At 55.9% G+C, this 14,704-nt stretch overlaps 2 protein-coding genes across 3 annotated transcripts; one reads left to right on the forward strand and one right to left on the reverse strand.

Annotated features, from left to right (window-relative positions):
- Positions 1-594: 594 nt before the first annotated feature.
- SDR39U1 (short chain dehydrogenase/reductase family 39U member 1) lies at positions 595-3,696 on the forward strand. Its single transcript, XM_056133760.1, has 6 exons — positions 595-652; positions 904-1,010; positions 1,212-1,294; positions 1,747-1,868; positions 2,567-2,710; positions 2,982-3,696. The coding sequence occupies exons 1-6, from the start codon at positions 637-639 to the stop codon at positions 3,392-3,394; spliced, it is 885 nt and encodes a 294-aa protein (XP_055989735.1). The 5' UTR covers positions 595-636; the 3' UTR covers positions 3,395-3,696.
- Positions 3,697-5,902: 2,206 nt separating this feature from the next.
- KHNYN (KH and NYN domain containing) lies at positions 5,903-14,405 on the reverse strand. Of its 2 annotated transcripts, XM_056133891.1 has the most exons (8): positions 14,282-14,405; positions 13,527-13,747; positions 11,167-12,251; positions 10,861-10,991; positions 10,562-10,658; positions 7,193-7,300; positions 6,902-7,003; positions 5,903-6,249 (listed from the first exon to the last, which is right to left on the reverse strand). In XM_056133891.1, exons 2-8 carry the CDS (start codon positions 13,725-13,727, stop codon positions 6,003-6,005), a joined length of 1,971 nt encoding a protein of 656 aa, XP_055989866.1. In that variant the 5' UTR covers positions 13,728-13,747; positions 14,282-14,405; the 3' UTR covers positions 5,903-6,002. The 2 variants fall into 2 exon arrangements, with proteins under 2 accessions (XP_055989866.1, XP_055989865.1); XM_056133890.1 differs by lacking the exon at positions 14,282-14,405 and having other exon boundaries at positions 13,527-14,131.
- Positions 14,406-14,704: the final 299 nt, after the last annotated feature.

A 14,704-nucleotide genomic window follows, 5' to 3' on the forward strand; every position in this document is an offset into this window, starting at 1 on the left:
AGGCGTTTGCCTTGCAAGCGGCCAATATGGTCGACCCGAGTTCGATTCCTCCGCCCCTCTCGGAGAGCCCGGCAAGCTACCGAGAGTATCTCGCCCGCACGGCAAAGCCTGGCAAGCTACCCGTGATGTATTGGATATGCCAAACACAGTAACAACAAGTCTCACGATGGAGATGTTACTGGGCCCCCTCAGCAAATCGATGAACGGGAGGACCGTGATGTCTCACTGAAAACGTTCTGAGACCGTTTTCGCTCTATTCCTTTGAGTCACGCCTGCACTACAGGCCCCCACCACCACAGTTTCAAACTTCAGAGCTTTATATTTCCGCAGCTAAACCCATACTTCCTTCATCTCCTTCCTCTCTTCCCCGCCTGCCTAGAACCCGCAGTTCCACCCACCAACCCGCTTCACTCCACCCACAGTCAGAACCGGAAGCAGGTGGCCTCCTCTAGGAATTCTTCCGGGTCTCGAGGCAGGGCCACGCCCAGTTCCAGTTCGCCCCGCCCCACCGCTGGAGCCCTTGGCCAGAAGGACGCATGCGCGGGACGGTGGGCGTGTCTGCTAAAAGTGGAGGGCGGGGCTGGTGGCGGCAGCGGTCGGGAAACCCTCGCGCAGGCGCGTCAGGTTCTGGTCGCTATGCGGGTGCTTGTGGGTGAGGGAGGCTGGAGCGGAGGGCGGAGGGCGGGTTCTTGGGAAGCTTGAGGCTGAGAACTGGGAAGTGGTTCGGACGCGAGGCTCTATCTCGTGCACAGGCCGCCTGCTCTCGCCCTCCTGGCTGTAGGAGCCGAATGCCCTCCATCCCTGTGACCCGGGTCACCTCTGCGCGCGACGAGTGTGCAGTCGCATGGGATGGCACCGGAGCAGAAGAGCCCGGAGGATAAACACCCCCTATTTTCCCACCAGGTGGCGGCACCGGTTTCGTGGGGACAGCCCTCACGCAGCTCCTGAAAGCCCGGGGCCACGAAGTGACGCTGGTCTCCCGAAAACCGGGGCCGGGACGCGTCACTTGGGTAAGTGGGACACCCTCCCGACCCACACACACACAAAGACACACACACATACACATACACACACATACACATACACACACATACACATACACACACATACACATACACACGCATACACACACACACACATCCCTGGGAGCTGAAGGTCGGAGGGAGCCTCCATCCGATGGGGCGTCGCGAGCACTGTGTTCTGTCCTGCAGAAAGAGCTCTCCGCGTCGGGACTGCCCCCCTGTGATGCCGCCGTCAACCTGGCCGGGGAGAACATCCTCAACCCCCTGCGGAGGTCAGCCGGGCTCCAGCGCCCGTGTCCCCGGGTGGCGGGCGACAGGGGGAGTCCACGGAGAAGCTGCTGCGAGCCAGTCCCTGGATCATGTCCTACCAGTGACCCCAACTCCTTCCACGCGGCCCGCCCCACTGCTGACCTCGAGAGGCCCCAGAAGGCCCAGCCCTTGTCCTTGGGCCGGAGCAATGCCACAAAGCAGTTTTATATACTTGCATGGGGAAAGGGGGGGGGGGGGGGAGAGGACTGGAGAGATAGCACAGCGGGTAGGGTGTTTGCCGACCGGGGTTCGATTCCCAGCATCCCATATGGTCCCCTGAGCACCGCCAGGAGTAACTCCTGAGTGTAGAGCCAAGTATGACCCAAAAAGAAAAAAAAAAGAGAGAGAGAGAGGAGTGGGAAGTGCTCGATAATGTGATCAGTGAGTGAGCGTTATGCCCCCATTTCTCCGGCAGGTGGAATGAAGCCTTCCAAAAAGAGGTGCTCAACAGCCGCCTGGAGACCACCCAGATTCTGGCTGGGGCCATTGCCAAGGCCCCACAACCACCCAAGGCCTGGGTCTTGGTGACAGGTGTAGGTATGCCTTATATCACAGAAGCCCCAGTAATGCTCAGGGGTAGGGCAGTGCCTGCTGAGGGGTAATTCAGGCTTTTTTTTTTGCCCCCTCTACGACACCTCTGGGGGTCTCCAAGTATAGGGGCATCTTGGGGTTGCCCACACTGGTTTCTACTGGGTTTTGTGGACTTTCACCCAGAAAGGGAGGCCCATGGAGAAGAGGATGAGGTTGGAAGGGCACTGCCCAGCAAAATTTACCCATCCCAAGTATCCGGCTTTCCACAGCACAGCTCTGTAGCAAACAGGATTCCTGGTTCTCCTGTTTCACTCTGAGAGCCAAATAATTACCAACCACCTATAGTCCATACACCTGCTGCAATTGTAAGCCTTCCTCATTGCTCATTATTAAATCCAATGAGGTGGATACCACTATTGTTCCCATCCTAATGAGGTGGAGATTTTTACAGAAAGGTTTCATAGTCTGCCAAAATCCAAATCTGAATGAATGAATGAATGACAGAACTGAGGTAGCCTGGCACCCAAGTCTTTGAACTAAACCATGATTCTCCTAGCCTAGGCCCCCACCTAAGTGCTCCCCCAGGACAGGAAGATCAGCTCACCAGGAACCATCACTGGCACAGTTTTCCCATGGGGAGGGGGAGGCCGGACCCAGGACAGCTGGACAAGGCTGTCCCTCTCCCACCCCCCCCACACCCCCAGCTTTCTACAAGCCCAGCCTGACTGCGGAGTATGATGAAGACAGCCCGGGAGGGGATTTTGACTTTTTCTCCAACCTCGTTACCAAATGGGAAGCTGCAGCCAGGCTTCCTGGAGATTCTACACGGCAGGTCGTGGTGCGCTCTGGTGAGAACCAGTGATCTGGGAGTTAAACCAGCAGGGGGTGGTAAACCGTCTTCTCTGGCTAGGGGCTGAAGGATCAGAGCAGCTGAGCTTACAGGAAGTAGGAGGTGCCACTACATCTGGCCAGATGGGAGATGGGACTTGGCCTGAGAGCACCCCTGAGCTGTGCTCCAGTTCACATTGCTTGGGGGAAGGGTGAGGAAGGAAAGGGATCTTAGCAGGGCTGGCTGCAGGCTGAAGGACTGCCCCCTTCCATCTCTCTTCCCCACCCTAGGGGTTGTACTGGGCCGCGGAGGTGGTGCTATTGGTCACATGCTGCTACCCTTCCGCCTGGGCCTGGGAGGCCCTCTCGGCTCTGGCCAGCAGTTCTTCCCCTGGATTCACATCGGAGACTTGGCCGGAATCCTGACCCTGGCCGTGGAAGCAAACCATGTGCAAGGCGTCCTGAACGGGGTGTCCCCAGCCGCCACCACAACCAATGCTCAGTTTGCCCGGGCCTTGGGAGACGCGCTAGGACGCCCAGCCTTCATCCCTGTCCCCAGCCCCATAGTCCAGGCCTTCTTTGGGAGAGAGAGGGCCATCATGCTGCTGGAGGGCCAGAAGGTGGTCCCGAGGCGAACACTGGCTGCAGGCTATAAGTATTCCTTCCCAGAGCTCAGAGCTGCCTTGCAGGAAATTGTAACCTAAGCGGGAAACTCTGCACGAGTCCCAAGGCCCATCCATCAGCAGAGGCCTCCCAGTTAGAGCCAGAATAGGCTCTGGTACTCTCACACTAAGAGACCCGAAAGCCTCAGTTTCTTAGGAACTTCTTTACTCTATACCCCTTTCTCATGGTCCTGTTGCTCCCCATACCACCGCCTCCAGGTCACACTGATGAGTGGAAGCCTTAACCTCTTCCACTCATAAAAGCATGTCTGGGTTTGGTTTCCCACCATGTCCACTCCTGCCCCCTTCCCCTCGGTGCGCTGTGGAGAATGCCCTGCCCTTCGGTTGGGGAAATAAAAGTCAGTTCCTCGCCGGCTTCTGGCTCATCTCTTTGGCTGAGATCCTCCAGGATTTATCTCGAGGAATGTCGCCTGCCATAACTTTTCCCTACATGGGGTTTGGAAAGTTACGCTGGGCAACATCTCTCTTCTTCTGTTCATCCTCCATCACCTTAAAAGTTGGTAACAAATGGGGGGTGGAGGGTGTGAAGTTCTGATGGAAGCAAAGACTGGGAGATGAGGGAGTGATGTCCTGTGGCCACCCTGCATCCTTGCTCACCCGGGGCCATCAAGAGGAAGACAGACAGGTGGCAGGTCCTGGTGACTCTGTCTACCAGGGTCCTACATCCCAGGGCAGAACTTCTGACCTACTGTGTAGCTACCAGCCTTGAGAGCAAAAGCAGCAAGGAATGGGCCAGAAACTACAAACCTCCCCATCGGGGTAAAAACATCCCAAGTGTTCTTCCAGGACCTTCTTCCTATTTGTCTATCCTGCTGTGTGCCCCCAAAGTGACCAGAAGTAGTTTCCTTAGCGCACCCCTGCCCCCATCCTCAATTTGGGCTGTATTATGTATTTCCTTCAGGAGGTGGGTTGAGTCTGAATCCATCCTTCCCTTGACTGGCCTGTCCCCAGCCCGAGCTCAGTTTGGCAAACTGCTCGAAGCCACAAAAGAGAAGGCCCCTCTGCTCCTGCTTGCCGTGCCAGCGGCTGGACCTAGGAGTTGGAGCAACCATGTCTGACCGCCCGTGCTGCCAAGGGCACAGCCGCCAGAGCCTGCAGAGGGTGAAGTGCCCCCGCACCTAGCTCTCTCCATCAGGGCTCAGTGCCTGAAAGTGAGCTGGCGCTGGGCTTACCATTAGAGAGTGACAGCCCCCAAAGACAGAAGTCAAAGCACATTTGGAGCTGCCTCAAACAAAGGCCTTCTAATACTGCCTGTGGGTGGGGTATGCATTAGGAGCTAACAAACTCCCCGACACAGCTCTCCATGCAGATGAGGGGCCTGCAGGAGTCAGGGCACTGGCAGTGTCCTGATGTGACAGTCTGGTGGTCAGCCGACCAATGACTTGTACGCCTGAGTTTTTATTTTTCCAGATAACTGGCTCATTATGGTACAACCTTTCTCAACCCTCCCATCCCCACTCACACACATACACACAGCAGAAGAGGGTCTCACTTTATGCGTCAGCAGAGTTCAGTGGAGGAAACACAAAAGTTAGGTCACATTGGCATTGTCACCACAGACAGAGCACGGCCTTGAAGGTTTGGCGAGGGCTCAGCACGCACTCCAGCAAGCACATCTAAGTGGGGACTTTCGGACCCTTAATCTGTAAACACGCATGAGTGCAAGAGGAAAGCTGCCGTTTGTAAGAACCCTGAGAGTATTTTGGTAATGCAAACAGTCACCCCTAACTGACTATTTCATAAATGTGGATCTGGTAGGAGGGGCGGGGGGCCCAAAGGGCCGCAGCCATGACAGGGCACACATTAAACTGAGGATTATACTGAGGATATACGCAGCCATGACAGGGCATGTTAGACTGAGGATGCAGCGTTAAGATCTCAGCACAGGCCCTGGAGACTGAGTCCCCTTGGCTCTCTGGAAGTGAGGACTGGGTTCAGGAGCCTGTGCAGTGACAGAGAGACACACCTGAGACTGGTCCAAGTGCCTTTCCTCCAAGGATCTTGGTCTTGTTTCTCCTCCAGATGGGTGAATATACCCCTGATCCTAATGCAGAAGTAAAGGCCAAGTTGTTCAGTCAAGGTCTCAGACAGGGAGGTAGAGCAAATACCAGAAGCCAAGTACTCTGTCTTCTCCACCAGCACCAGCAACCCCAGGCCCAGGATACCAGCCTTCCAGCACCCAAGCCTTCCCATCCTAGAACCCTGGCTAAGCCTGAGAAGCAGCCGAGGAAAGGGTCAACTCACCCTCACCTGTCCATTCTCCACTGCCCACCTCGCCTCCATCCCGCTCAGCAGGGGGAACACCCAGTCCCAATCCCCAGCGCCACCCGCCCCCACCCCCAACCCCCGAAAATCCTGTGCAGAGAGGCCAGGTGGGGAATTAAGGCTGAACAGCCTTAATTCCTTGAGAGCCAGGAGAGATCCTGCATAAAGAGGACTTCAGGACGCCAGGGCCCAGTCTTGAGCACCACACACATGTGCATGCTCCTGTGTAGTGGGGGGGGGGGGGGGGGGGCTTCAGGACCAGGCAAGGCGCTTAGCGAGGACTGGAGCGCCTCCCTCGGGCAAAGCACCAAGTCAGGACCAGTGTGGGTCTGAGCAGCACGAGGGAGGCCAGGCGCGGCAGCACTCAGAAGTTCAGGCTGAGCAGTGCCTCTGAGAGCTGGTTGATGTCCCGGCAGTATGGCTCCCGCTGGAGGACAAAGTCCACCTTGTGGTCTTGGCCCAAAAACACCTCGAGCAGTTGCCTCCGAAGCCGCTCCGTCTCCCGGTTCTTCCGGATGCCACTGACTTTTTCCTCTTCTTTCCCCGGCCGTGGAGGGCCATGTTCTGGGAGGCCCCTGGCCGGATTTTGAGCTTTAGCAGACCCCTGTGTCCTGGGAAGAAGCAAGGAGAATGAGAGAAGCCGATGAGCACCTGGAGAGAGGCTAGAAGGGAAGGCAGCCATCGTGCCATCCCCCACAATGACCTCTGGGTGGCAGTGTCGACCCATTGTTGAAGGGTAAAGGCCAAGGTTCCCAAGGAAGAAAGAGGGTCCCTGTCAATCTGCATCTGGCTCTAGTTGAATAAATGAATCAGGTGCAGCAGAGGGTGTCCTGCCAACAACAGGCTGTAGGTAAAAGTAACAACCCTCCCTGTGATTCCATCCAGCAGTTGGATGAGGGGAAACAGGAGGCGCTCCCCTAGCCACCAGCAGGCCCTATCAGGACTTGCTGGGCAGCAGTTAAAGATCAAGCCCAAGGCAACTGCACGTAGGGAATGAAGCTGACCTGGTCTGGTCACCCTTTCCGCAAGCCTCCAGGTCCGCAGGGCTCCTGGGGAGAGAGAGCCAGGACGAGGTGCTGCCTAAGTGCTGGAACTATAGTACCGTAGGTAGGTGTTTGCTTTACACACAGCCAACCCGGGTTCAACCCCCGACATCCCATATGGTCTCCCGAGCACCACCCAGAGTAATTTCTGAGAGCAGACCTAGGAGTAACCCCTGAATATCGCTGGATGAGCTCCCCAAGGAAAGGTCTGGGTCATTACCTGACTGGTTTCTTCAGAAAATCCTCCAGTGTGGGGCCGTTTCGCCCTAACGGGTCATCCGGGACCATGAAGAGATTGCCCACAAAGGTGAAGGGAAGCAGACTAGAGGGCACAGAGAATGTGGGGTCACGGATGGGGCCACCGCCCTCCTCCCAGGCCACTGACGACACCACCACCACCAGTTGCCATGGCTACCATCCCTCAGGGTCATGTCAACTCCCTTCCCAGGGTCCTGGAGCCCAGAGCAAGGCAGAGCCGGGCTTGGATAAGGACGGGCAAGGACGCCCTCACCGCTCTCTGATGATGGCCATCCACTTGTCAGACTCCTCTGCCAGGTCCCGGAACTGGTCATTGGAGACAATGATGCCGTCCGTTTCTTCAGCCAGCTTCACCATGAACCTGTCTCAAACCCATGGCAGCCATACTAGGATGTGCGAGACCCCACCCCCAGGGGGTGCTGATGAAGATTGGGAGTTGAGGAGGAGGAGGGTGGGGGGAAGGTGGGAAACTCCTGGATGCCACCAGGTGAGTGACTGGATTCAGATGTCACCAATGAGAGAACAAAGATGAAATCCACATGGTCTCCCACATCATCCCCTGATCCACCGCCCTGCTCCACCTAATGCTTCACAATTTATCTACAAAAGAGGAAGATCTAGCTCTGGCTCTGTCCTCTTCCACACTGTCCCACCAGTCACAAATCTACTACATTCTTCCTTCAGGGGCTGGAGCAACAGTACAGCAGATAGGGCGTTTGCCTTGCATGCGGCTGACCAAGTTTGATTCCCAGCATCCCATATGGTCGCCAGAGCACCGCCAGGAGTAATTCCTGAGTGCAAACCAGAAGTAACCCCTGAGCATCGCTGGGTGTGACCCAAAAAGAAAAAAAAAGCCTTCCATGTGGCCCCCTTTCTTTCCACTCCATGCATTGCTACCTTAATTATTCGGATACTGCAACTGCACTGCCTCCTACTAAGGAAGTGCCCTGGCCCCAGCCATCTACCACTCTTCTGCAAGAGAACTGCTCTCCCCTACACTCTTCCACTCTTGCCCTATATCTACTGAATAAAGTCCACGTGCCCCACCCTGGCAGCGGAGACCTTCCAGCACCCAGCTTAAGCCATCCTAATAACCTTATTTCTCCCCAAAATCCCTAATGAACTCTCCTCAGCTCCCGCCAAAATCAACAATCTGCTGACATCATTGTCTAAACAGGCCCTGCACTTCCTGGCTGCCACATTCCTCAAACTGTCCCTTGAGCTGGACGTGGCTGCCACACCCCCAGTGGACAAAGTCACCAGGAAAACTTATGAAAGGAATGTCTGGGTCCCGTTTTGGTCATTCTGTTTCCACAAGACAGGGCAAGGGCTCATGAGCAGTTGAGCATTTTTTTAAAAAGAGATTTAGAAACTAAAAGATCCACCCTGGCCTATGTCCCACTCAGTCACCAAGAATCTGATGAATATCTCCCTTCCTACGACACCCCAATCAGAAGTGGAGGCTCCCTTCCTCTGAGTTCCTGAAGTGTTTTGTTTGATTTATAGGTTCTTTTGCTCATTTAAGTAAATAATCAGGTACTCCCTGATTTCCAGCATTCCTGCATCTGCTCAGACATACTAAGAAGGCAGCCAGCATGTGCAAGCCAGCAAGGTATCTGGTGTCAGAGGGAACAGGTATTCAGCATTAGGTGTGCCAGATTCTGTGGGAAACAAATTGAGGTAGTGTGTGTGTGTGTGTGTGTGTGTGTGTGTGTGTGTGTCTGTGTGTGTGTGTATGCAAAAGGTATTTTTAGGTAGAGCATGTTTTACTGCTATCACATTCCATCACATGCTATTCTGCAGTGTTCACTAGACCTATGCTTACTCATTAAGTGAAACTATGTGAAAGTTAAAATGCTGGGCTGTCTGCTTATCAGGACCTACATAACCACACAGACACATGCTTTGAATATTCACTACAGGAGCCAGAGATAGAATTCAAAGGGTTGAGGACAGGGTTTGCTTGTGGGAGACATCTCTTACGCAGAACCAGGGTTCAATCCCAAGCACAAAGCCAGGAGTTGGCCCCAAGCACCAATGGGTGGGGCTCCAAAAATTAATTAATAAACAAAATAAATTCACTACGAATAACTTGATCTTTAGTTCCAATCACGTTAGTGCTGTTGTGGAAACAAGGTTCCATCATAACCTGAAATCTAGATAGAAAGAAAAATACTATGTAGGGTTGGGGAAGAGGATGAATTGCCTTTACTTCTTGAAGAATAAAGTATTTGAAAAATCAAAATATATCATCACTGAGGTTTGGAAACTCATCTTTTTATTTAGGAGTAAAATCCTAGTGAAGAATCAAGAGTTGTAAAATTGGTGGGGTGGCGCAGGGTCAGAGGAAAATAAACCTTGAAAAGCTGCTGATTGGGGCTGGGGTGATAACACAGTGGGTAGGGCATTTGCTTTGCATGCGGCTGACCTGGGTTCGATTCCCAGCATCCCATATGGTCCCCTGAACACCACCAGGGGTAATTCCTGAGTGCAGAGCCAGGAGTAACCCCTGTGCATCACTAGGTGTGACCAAAAAAGCCGAAAAAAGGGGGAAAGAAAAGCTGCTCATTTCCACTCCATGTGTGCACCCCTTCGAGGGGATGGGCCTTCACTGAAACCATCTGGCAACTCTAAGTTCTCATTTTCCCCCTCTGCCATTTAGCCACCTTCGCCAAGAGAATTCATCACTCTGCCTTTCAGTCTCAGTATCTGTCTTCTGCAGTATCTAATGGGATCCAGGAAAGTTAAGCCATGCCACCACCGTCCTGCCTGGCACCCCTGTGAGGCAGGCACATCCCTCACCTCCTTTTGATATTCACCAGGAGGGTGAATGAAAGGAAGAGAAACCTGGATCTGAGACATCACTAAGAGAAGATCCAGGGACAGAGCCAATAAGGCTCAGAGACCATCTTTAAATTCTGAATCCAGGGACCTTTCTACAGTATCACATGGTGTGCAGTCCCATTGTGCATGAATTATGTCACTTCATCTGGCTTTTATTCGCCACATCCAGTGGTGTTCAGAGCTTACTCCTGGCTCTGTGCTCAAGGATCACTCTGGAAGGGCTCAGGGAATCATATGGGATGAATCTGACCTGATGAAATTCAGGTCAGCCTCATGTAAGGTAAGTGCGCGCTCGCGCTCTCTCTCTCTCTCTCTCTCTCTCTCTCTCTCTCTCTCTCTCTCTCTCTCTCCCTCCCTTCCTTTCTCTCTCCCTCTCCCTCTCCCTCCCCACCTCCCTCTCTTTCTCTCTCTTGCCCCATCTGACTTATTTTGAACTTTTACTGTGGTTTCCCCAGAATGTAGGAGCAATTTCTCTACATATTTGGACACAGATTTTACGGAGGCACTTGTCAGCTCTTTCTGTCATCGGCTCTCCCATCTTTCCATTAAACCAGTATTGTCTAGACAGTAAGGCCCTACATAAATACAAGGCATCATTTTATTTGATGAATGATTAATGAACAAGCAGTTGTCCAGTCTGTATTATCGGCCCACAGGGCAAGTTTACCTACTCCATCACAGAGGCCTCTGAATGAGGGAAGGGAAGGGAGGGGACACTGGCTCTCCCCTCAGCCCTGCCAGGTGGAGGAGAATGCCAAGGAGGGAGGCAGGTAGGTACCTGTCGTCATAGGAGGAGATCCTCTTGCCTTCCACAACCCGGGAGGGAGTGAGAGAGAGCAAGCTGAGGGAGTACAGCTTTTGCAGAAAGTGTCCCTCTGGAGAAAGGAAAAAACAAGGGTATACATAACTTCAGAAGTAAGCAGAACCTGTCCCAGTGCCGGGGAGGGGGAGGGGGGGAGGGGGAGGGGGAGGGAGAGGAGGGGGAGGAGGAGGAGGAGGAGGAAGAGGGGGAGGGGAGGGGGAGGGGAGGGGAGGGGAGGGGGAGGGGGAGGGGGAGGGGGAGGAGGCCTGTCTCACCTCTGACTTTGGAGTCCTTACTGAAGCGCCACTGAGGCACAAACACGGTAATGTCCCGATGGCCCCGGTCCCAGAAGTACTGCACAGCAATGGCGATGCCCCGGCTGGAGAAGTAGTGCTGGAGGCCATGGCTGCAGCGGGGAAGAAGTAGGGGGATGGGGAGGAGGGCATGTCAGCTGTCAGCCGCACCCCTGACATCGACTGCACAGGGGAGCCTGGCAGCCTCCTGTCCCAGCAAGTACCCCAGGGTGAACAAAAACACCCCTCTCTCCCCTCCCTTCTCCCCAAGGACAGCCCCGCACTCACACCATGGCCACGTTGCTGCCATCAATGACAATATGGCGGAGGTCTGGCTGGCCGGGCACATTGGCAAGGCACAGGGTGAAGGGGTTCTGCAGAGCCTCTTGGAAACGCTGAGTGCCGGTCACCAAGTTGCCCCCTCGCGTACCTTTCCAGGCAGATCCCCGACCTCGAGACCCGCCCTGCTGCCTGTCTCCCCGGTCCCCTTGGTCCCCTCGGTCCGCAGTGTGCCACAGAGGCTCAGGGGTTGGCAGGGGGCTGGGCACTCTGGGCGGTGCGGCTTTCCCGTTGTGCAGACGCTGGTGGAGGGAGGCTCCCCGGGACTGAGCTGTCCGCAGACCGGGCCCTGGGACACCAGGGGGCTCAGCCTGGACACACACCACACCCCCCTCCGGAAGAGCCCCCTTCTTCCCCAGGGCCTTCCCTTTCGGGGGCTGTGCCGACTGGGGCCTCAAGGCCGTTTGCTTCCACTGGACCTCATCCCAATGCAGCTCCGTCCAGCCTTCCCCGGGGCCACTCTGCTTCCCCTGGTCCCCCACAGCCCATCCTTCTGCGCACGCATCTCGCTGCCCTGGAGGCCCAGTGTCTCGGGGCTCCCCAGCTGCTTCCCAGGGAGCTCTGACTCCCAGAGACTGAGCATCCAGCACTTCTGGGCTCCCCAGCTCCCAGGAGGGAGAGCCCTGTGGTCCCCGCCCCCGGGATGCCTCGTGAGCCAGGCTCAGCAGTTCCTCCTGGACAGCCAGAGGCAGCTGCAACAAAGCCTCTCTATGGACATCAGCCCGTGACTGGATCAGTGCAGAGAAGTCCCTCAGCACTGCAGCACACTGAGGCGTGCCAGGGGGTGGCCCCGGCCAAAGGTCCCAGCTCAGCCGCTCCACCAGGCCCTCCACTCGGCTCTGAGCCATGACGAAGGCCTCGGTCAGGCCGCTGACCCTCAGTGTTCCAGGCACACCAGGCACCAGATGGGCAGCTGTGCTCCAGGCGAGGCACTCAAGGAAGAAGCCCTGGGCTCCCACGAAGATACAGTGCAGTTCTGGGGGATAGTGGAGTTCGTTCTGCAGCTCTGGACTGCAGAGACCCTTGAGAAATTCCTGGAAAGGGGCAGGAAGAAAGGAAACCACTGGGATCCTACGTGGCTTGGGACCGTCTCCCTACTCACTGCTCTTCCTGGGGCAAAGCCATCAGGGCCCCTCACCCCCATCCCCCTGCCTGGGAAAGAAAGTAAGAAACTCACTTTCCCTTCCCAACTGCAGCAGGGGACTGGAGTCTCCATGTACTACTTGGTTCTGTTTAAGATACTATTCTAAGCAACTGGTTACAAACCTGACTCTAAGTATACAATCAATCCTTGAGCAACAGGGGTATGGGTGTGGCTGGCACCTGATGGTTCATTTCCCAGCATAGGTTGCAAGTTCCTGAATTCAACCACCAGTGAAAGAGTCTGGTTGAATTCCTGGATATAAAAGGCCAACTCTAAGGGACTTGCATATGCTCAGGGTCCTTGGGTCCATTTCCCCTCAAATAGCAAGGGACACTATATTTAAATTTAAGGTGGGATGGTGTCAACATTAGATGTAGACTCCCCATGCTGTGAGGACTGATGCCCTAACCCCCCCCACTTTGTTCAGGGGGCTGTGCGTGCACTGAGTTGTCACTTTCCATCCTGTATCACTGTCACTGTATCACTTTCATCCCACTGAACATTGAACGTCAAATTACTCGAGCGGGCACCAGTAATGTCTCTATTCCTCCCAGCCCTGAGATTTTAGCAGTCTCTTCTTACTGGTCTTTTTCCAACATCTGGAGGCCCTTTCAGGGTCAGGGGAATGAGACCTACTGTCAATACTGCATTTGGCATATGACCCTGATCACCCTCATTTACTGAATGCGGCTCCACATTCCTTATCTCATCTATATAAACCCAAGGCAGTGGACATTGTTACTGTTGGCTCTGTACAGATCGGGAAATTGAAACCCAGGTCATAATGAGCACAGGAAGTGGCACTGTCCCAGACTTAAGCCAGAGGAAATGATGTGGTTCCACTGCCCACACCCAAATAGTCTCCGCACAGCCCCCCAAAGAGCACGAGGGGTGCTGGTGATATGGAATCAGTCTCAGAGCCCTGACAGATCTGTGTGTGTATGTGTGTCTGTGTGTGTGTGTGTCTGTGTGTCTGTCTGTCTGTGTGTCTGTGTTCCTTCCGGGTCCTTACACGGGAAATGAAACCAAAACTCCAAATACAAAGTCAAGAAGATCGTCAAAGTTGGGAGGACCACCCTCTCTCCCCACTCCTCTGCCCCCGGCCCTTCTCCACCGCAGATTCCAGGAAGGGTCTGAGAGGGGAGGGGCGGGAAGGCGCGTTCACCTTGGCCCTGCAGACGTTCTCCTTGGGCCCCTCGAGCTGCAGCCAGATATGAGGGTTCTCGAGACAGTCCTTCGGGAGGACGCTCACGCTCACGCGGAAGATGCGCTGCACGTGGGGCTGCTGCTCCCACACCGTCGCCTCGGCTTCCGCAGACACGGCAAAGCGGTCGGGGGCCTCAGGAGCCGCCCCGCAGGTCGGCATGGCTGCGGGGCCGCCAGGGCCTGCAAGGAGGAAAGGTAGCTCGGGCCCGGCCATGCGCCCCTACTCACGACAGCGGCGCGGGGCCGACGCCGGCGATCCAGAGGTCCCGGCCCCCCCAGTCGCGGGTGCGGTCAGCAAGCCCGCCGGCCACCCGCATCTCGGCCCGTGTGGGAGAACTGGCCGGACAGGGCGGGGACCTCCGGGCCTCGCCTCCGGAGTCGTCTCTCCGGAACGGCCATCGGGCCTTTAGAAAACGAAGACCCAGCGCAGAAAGTTGGGGTGGAGCGGGAGGCCCCCTCCCAGCCCGGAGGGACGGCCCGGGCGCACGCGCACGCGCGTCTCCTCGGCGGACTCTGCCTCCTCCGGGGACAGGACGGCGCCTGGGGTAATCCCCACCGGGGCTGGCCCTGGGCCGTGGTTCCACGTCCCGGGACTGCCATTTCCCGGCTCGGGTCCCTCCCCGTGGGCACCTCCTATCCTCCCCACCCCCGCGCTCTAGCCGCGCGCCCCACCCACCCCGGGACCCCCGCGCGCGCGCGCACAGGGGTGCCTACCCGGCCTCGGTGCAGCCCGCGGGACGCCCAGCTCGGCTCGGGGCCAGGCGGGTGCACGATCCGGGCGGGGCTGTCGGGTTCCTAGCCCAACAGGACTCCACAAGCCCAACTACGTGATAGAGCGTGCGCGTCTGTGTATGTTTTGTTGGTTTTTTTTTTTTTTAGTCACTTCCTGGCCCGGGACGGGGCGGAGTCGACCGGGCCCCTCCCCAGACTGCGGGTCCTAGGAGGCCTCGATATCTCCTCGACGGGGCTTTTGGCAAGGGAATAGTGAAAGGGCTCTCAAAGGCCGAATGCAGCCCCTTCGTGGAAGAAATGGAAGACCCAGTAAGGACAGAAGGTGACATTGTTGGCCCAAACACTTTTTAACCCCCAAAACGATGGCGAGGAAAAGAGCAGGGTACCCCCTTTCTTGCAGCACTA

This window comes from Sorex fumeus, unplaced genomic scaffold, assembly GCF_029834395.1.
Source record: "Sorex fumeus unplaced genomic scaffold, SorFum_2.1 ptg000098l, whole genome shotgun sequence".
NCBI classification, from domain to species: Eukaryota; Metazoa; Chordata; class Mammalia; order Eulipotyphla; family Soricidae; genus Sorex; species Sorex fumeus.

What these genes read in the sequence shown, in the direction of transcription:
- SDR39U1 (XM_056133760.1), top strand. An exon ending in GGCCGGGACGCGTCACTTGG is followed by an intron (nt 1,011 to 1,211) that starts GTAAGTGGGACA and finishes TCTGTCCTGCAG; the next exon opens with AAAGAGCTCTCCGCGTCGGG. An exon ending in GGTCTTGGTGACAGGTGTAG is followed by an intron (nt 1,869 to 2,566) that starts GTATGCCTTATA and finishes CCACACCCCCAG; the next exon opens with CTTTCTACAAGCCCAGCCTG.
- KHNYN (XM_056133890.1), bottom strand. Translation starts at nt 13,781, where the DNA reads ATGGCCGGGCCCGAGCTACCTTTCCTCCTTGCAGGCCCTGGCGGCCCC. An exon ending in AGAACGTCTGCAGGGCCAAG is followed by an intron (nt 12,252 to 13,526) that starts GTGAACGCGCCT and finishes GCCCCTTTCCAG; the next exon opens with GAATTTCTCAAGGGTCTCTG. An exon ending in ATCTCCTCCTATGACGACAG is followed by an intron (nt 7,301 to 10,561) that starts GTACCTACCTGC and finishes GGTTTGAGACAG; the next exon opens with GTTCATGGTGAAGCTGGCTG.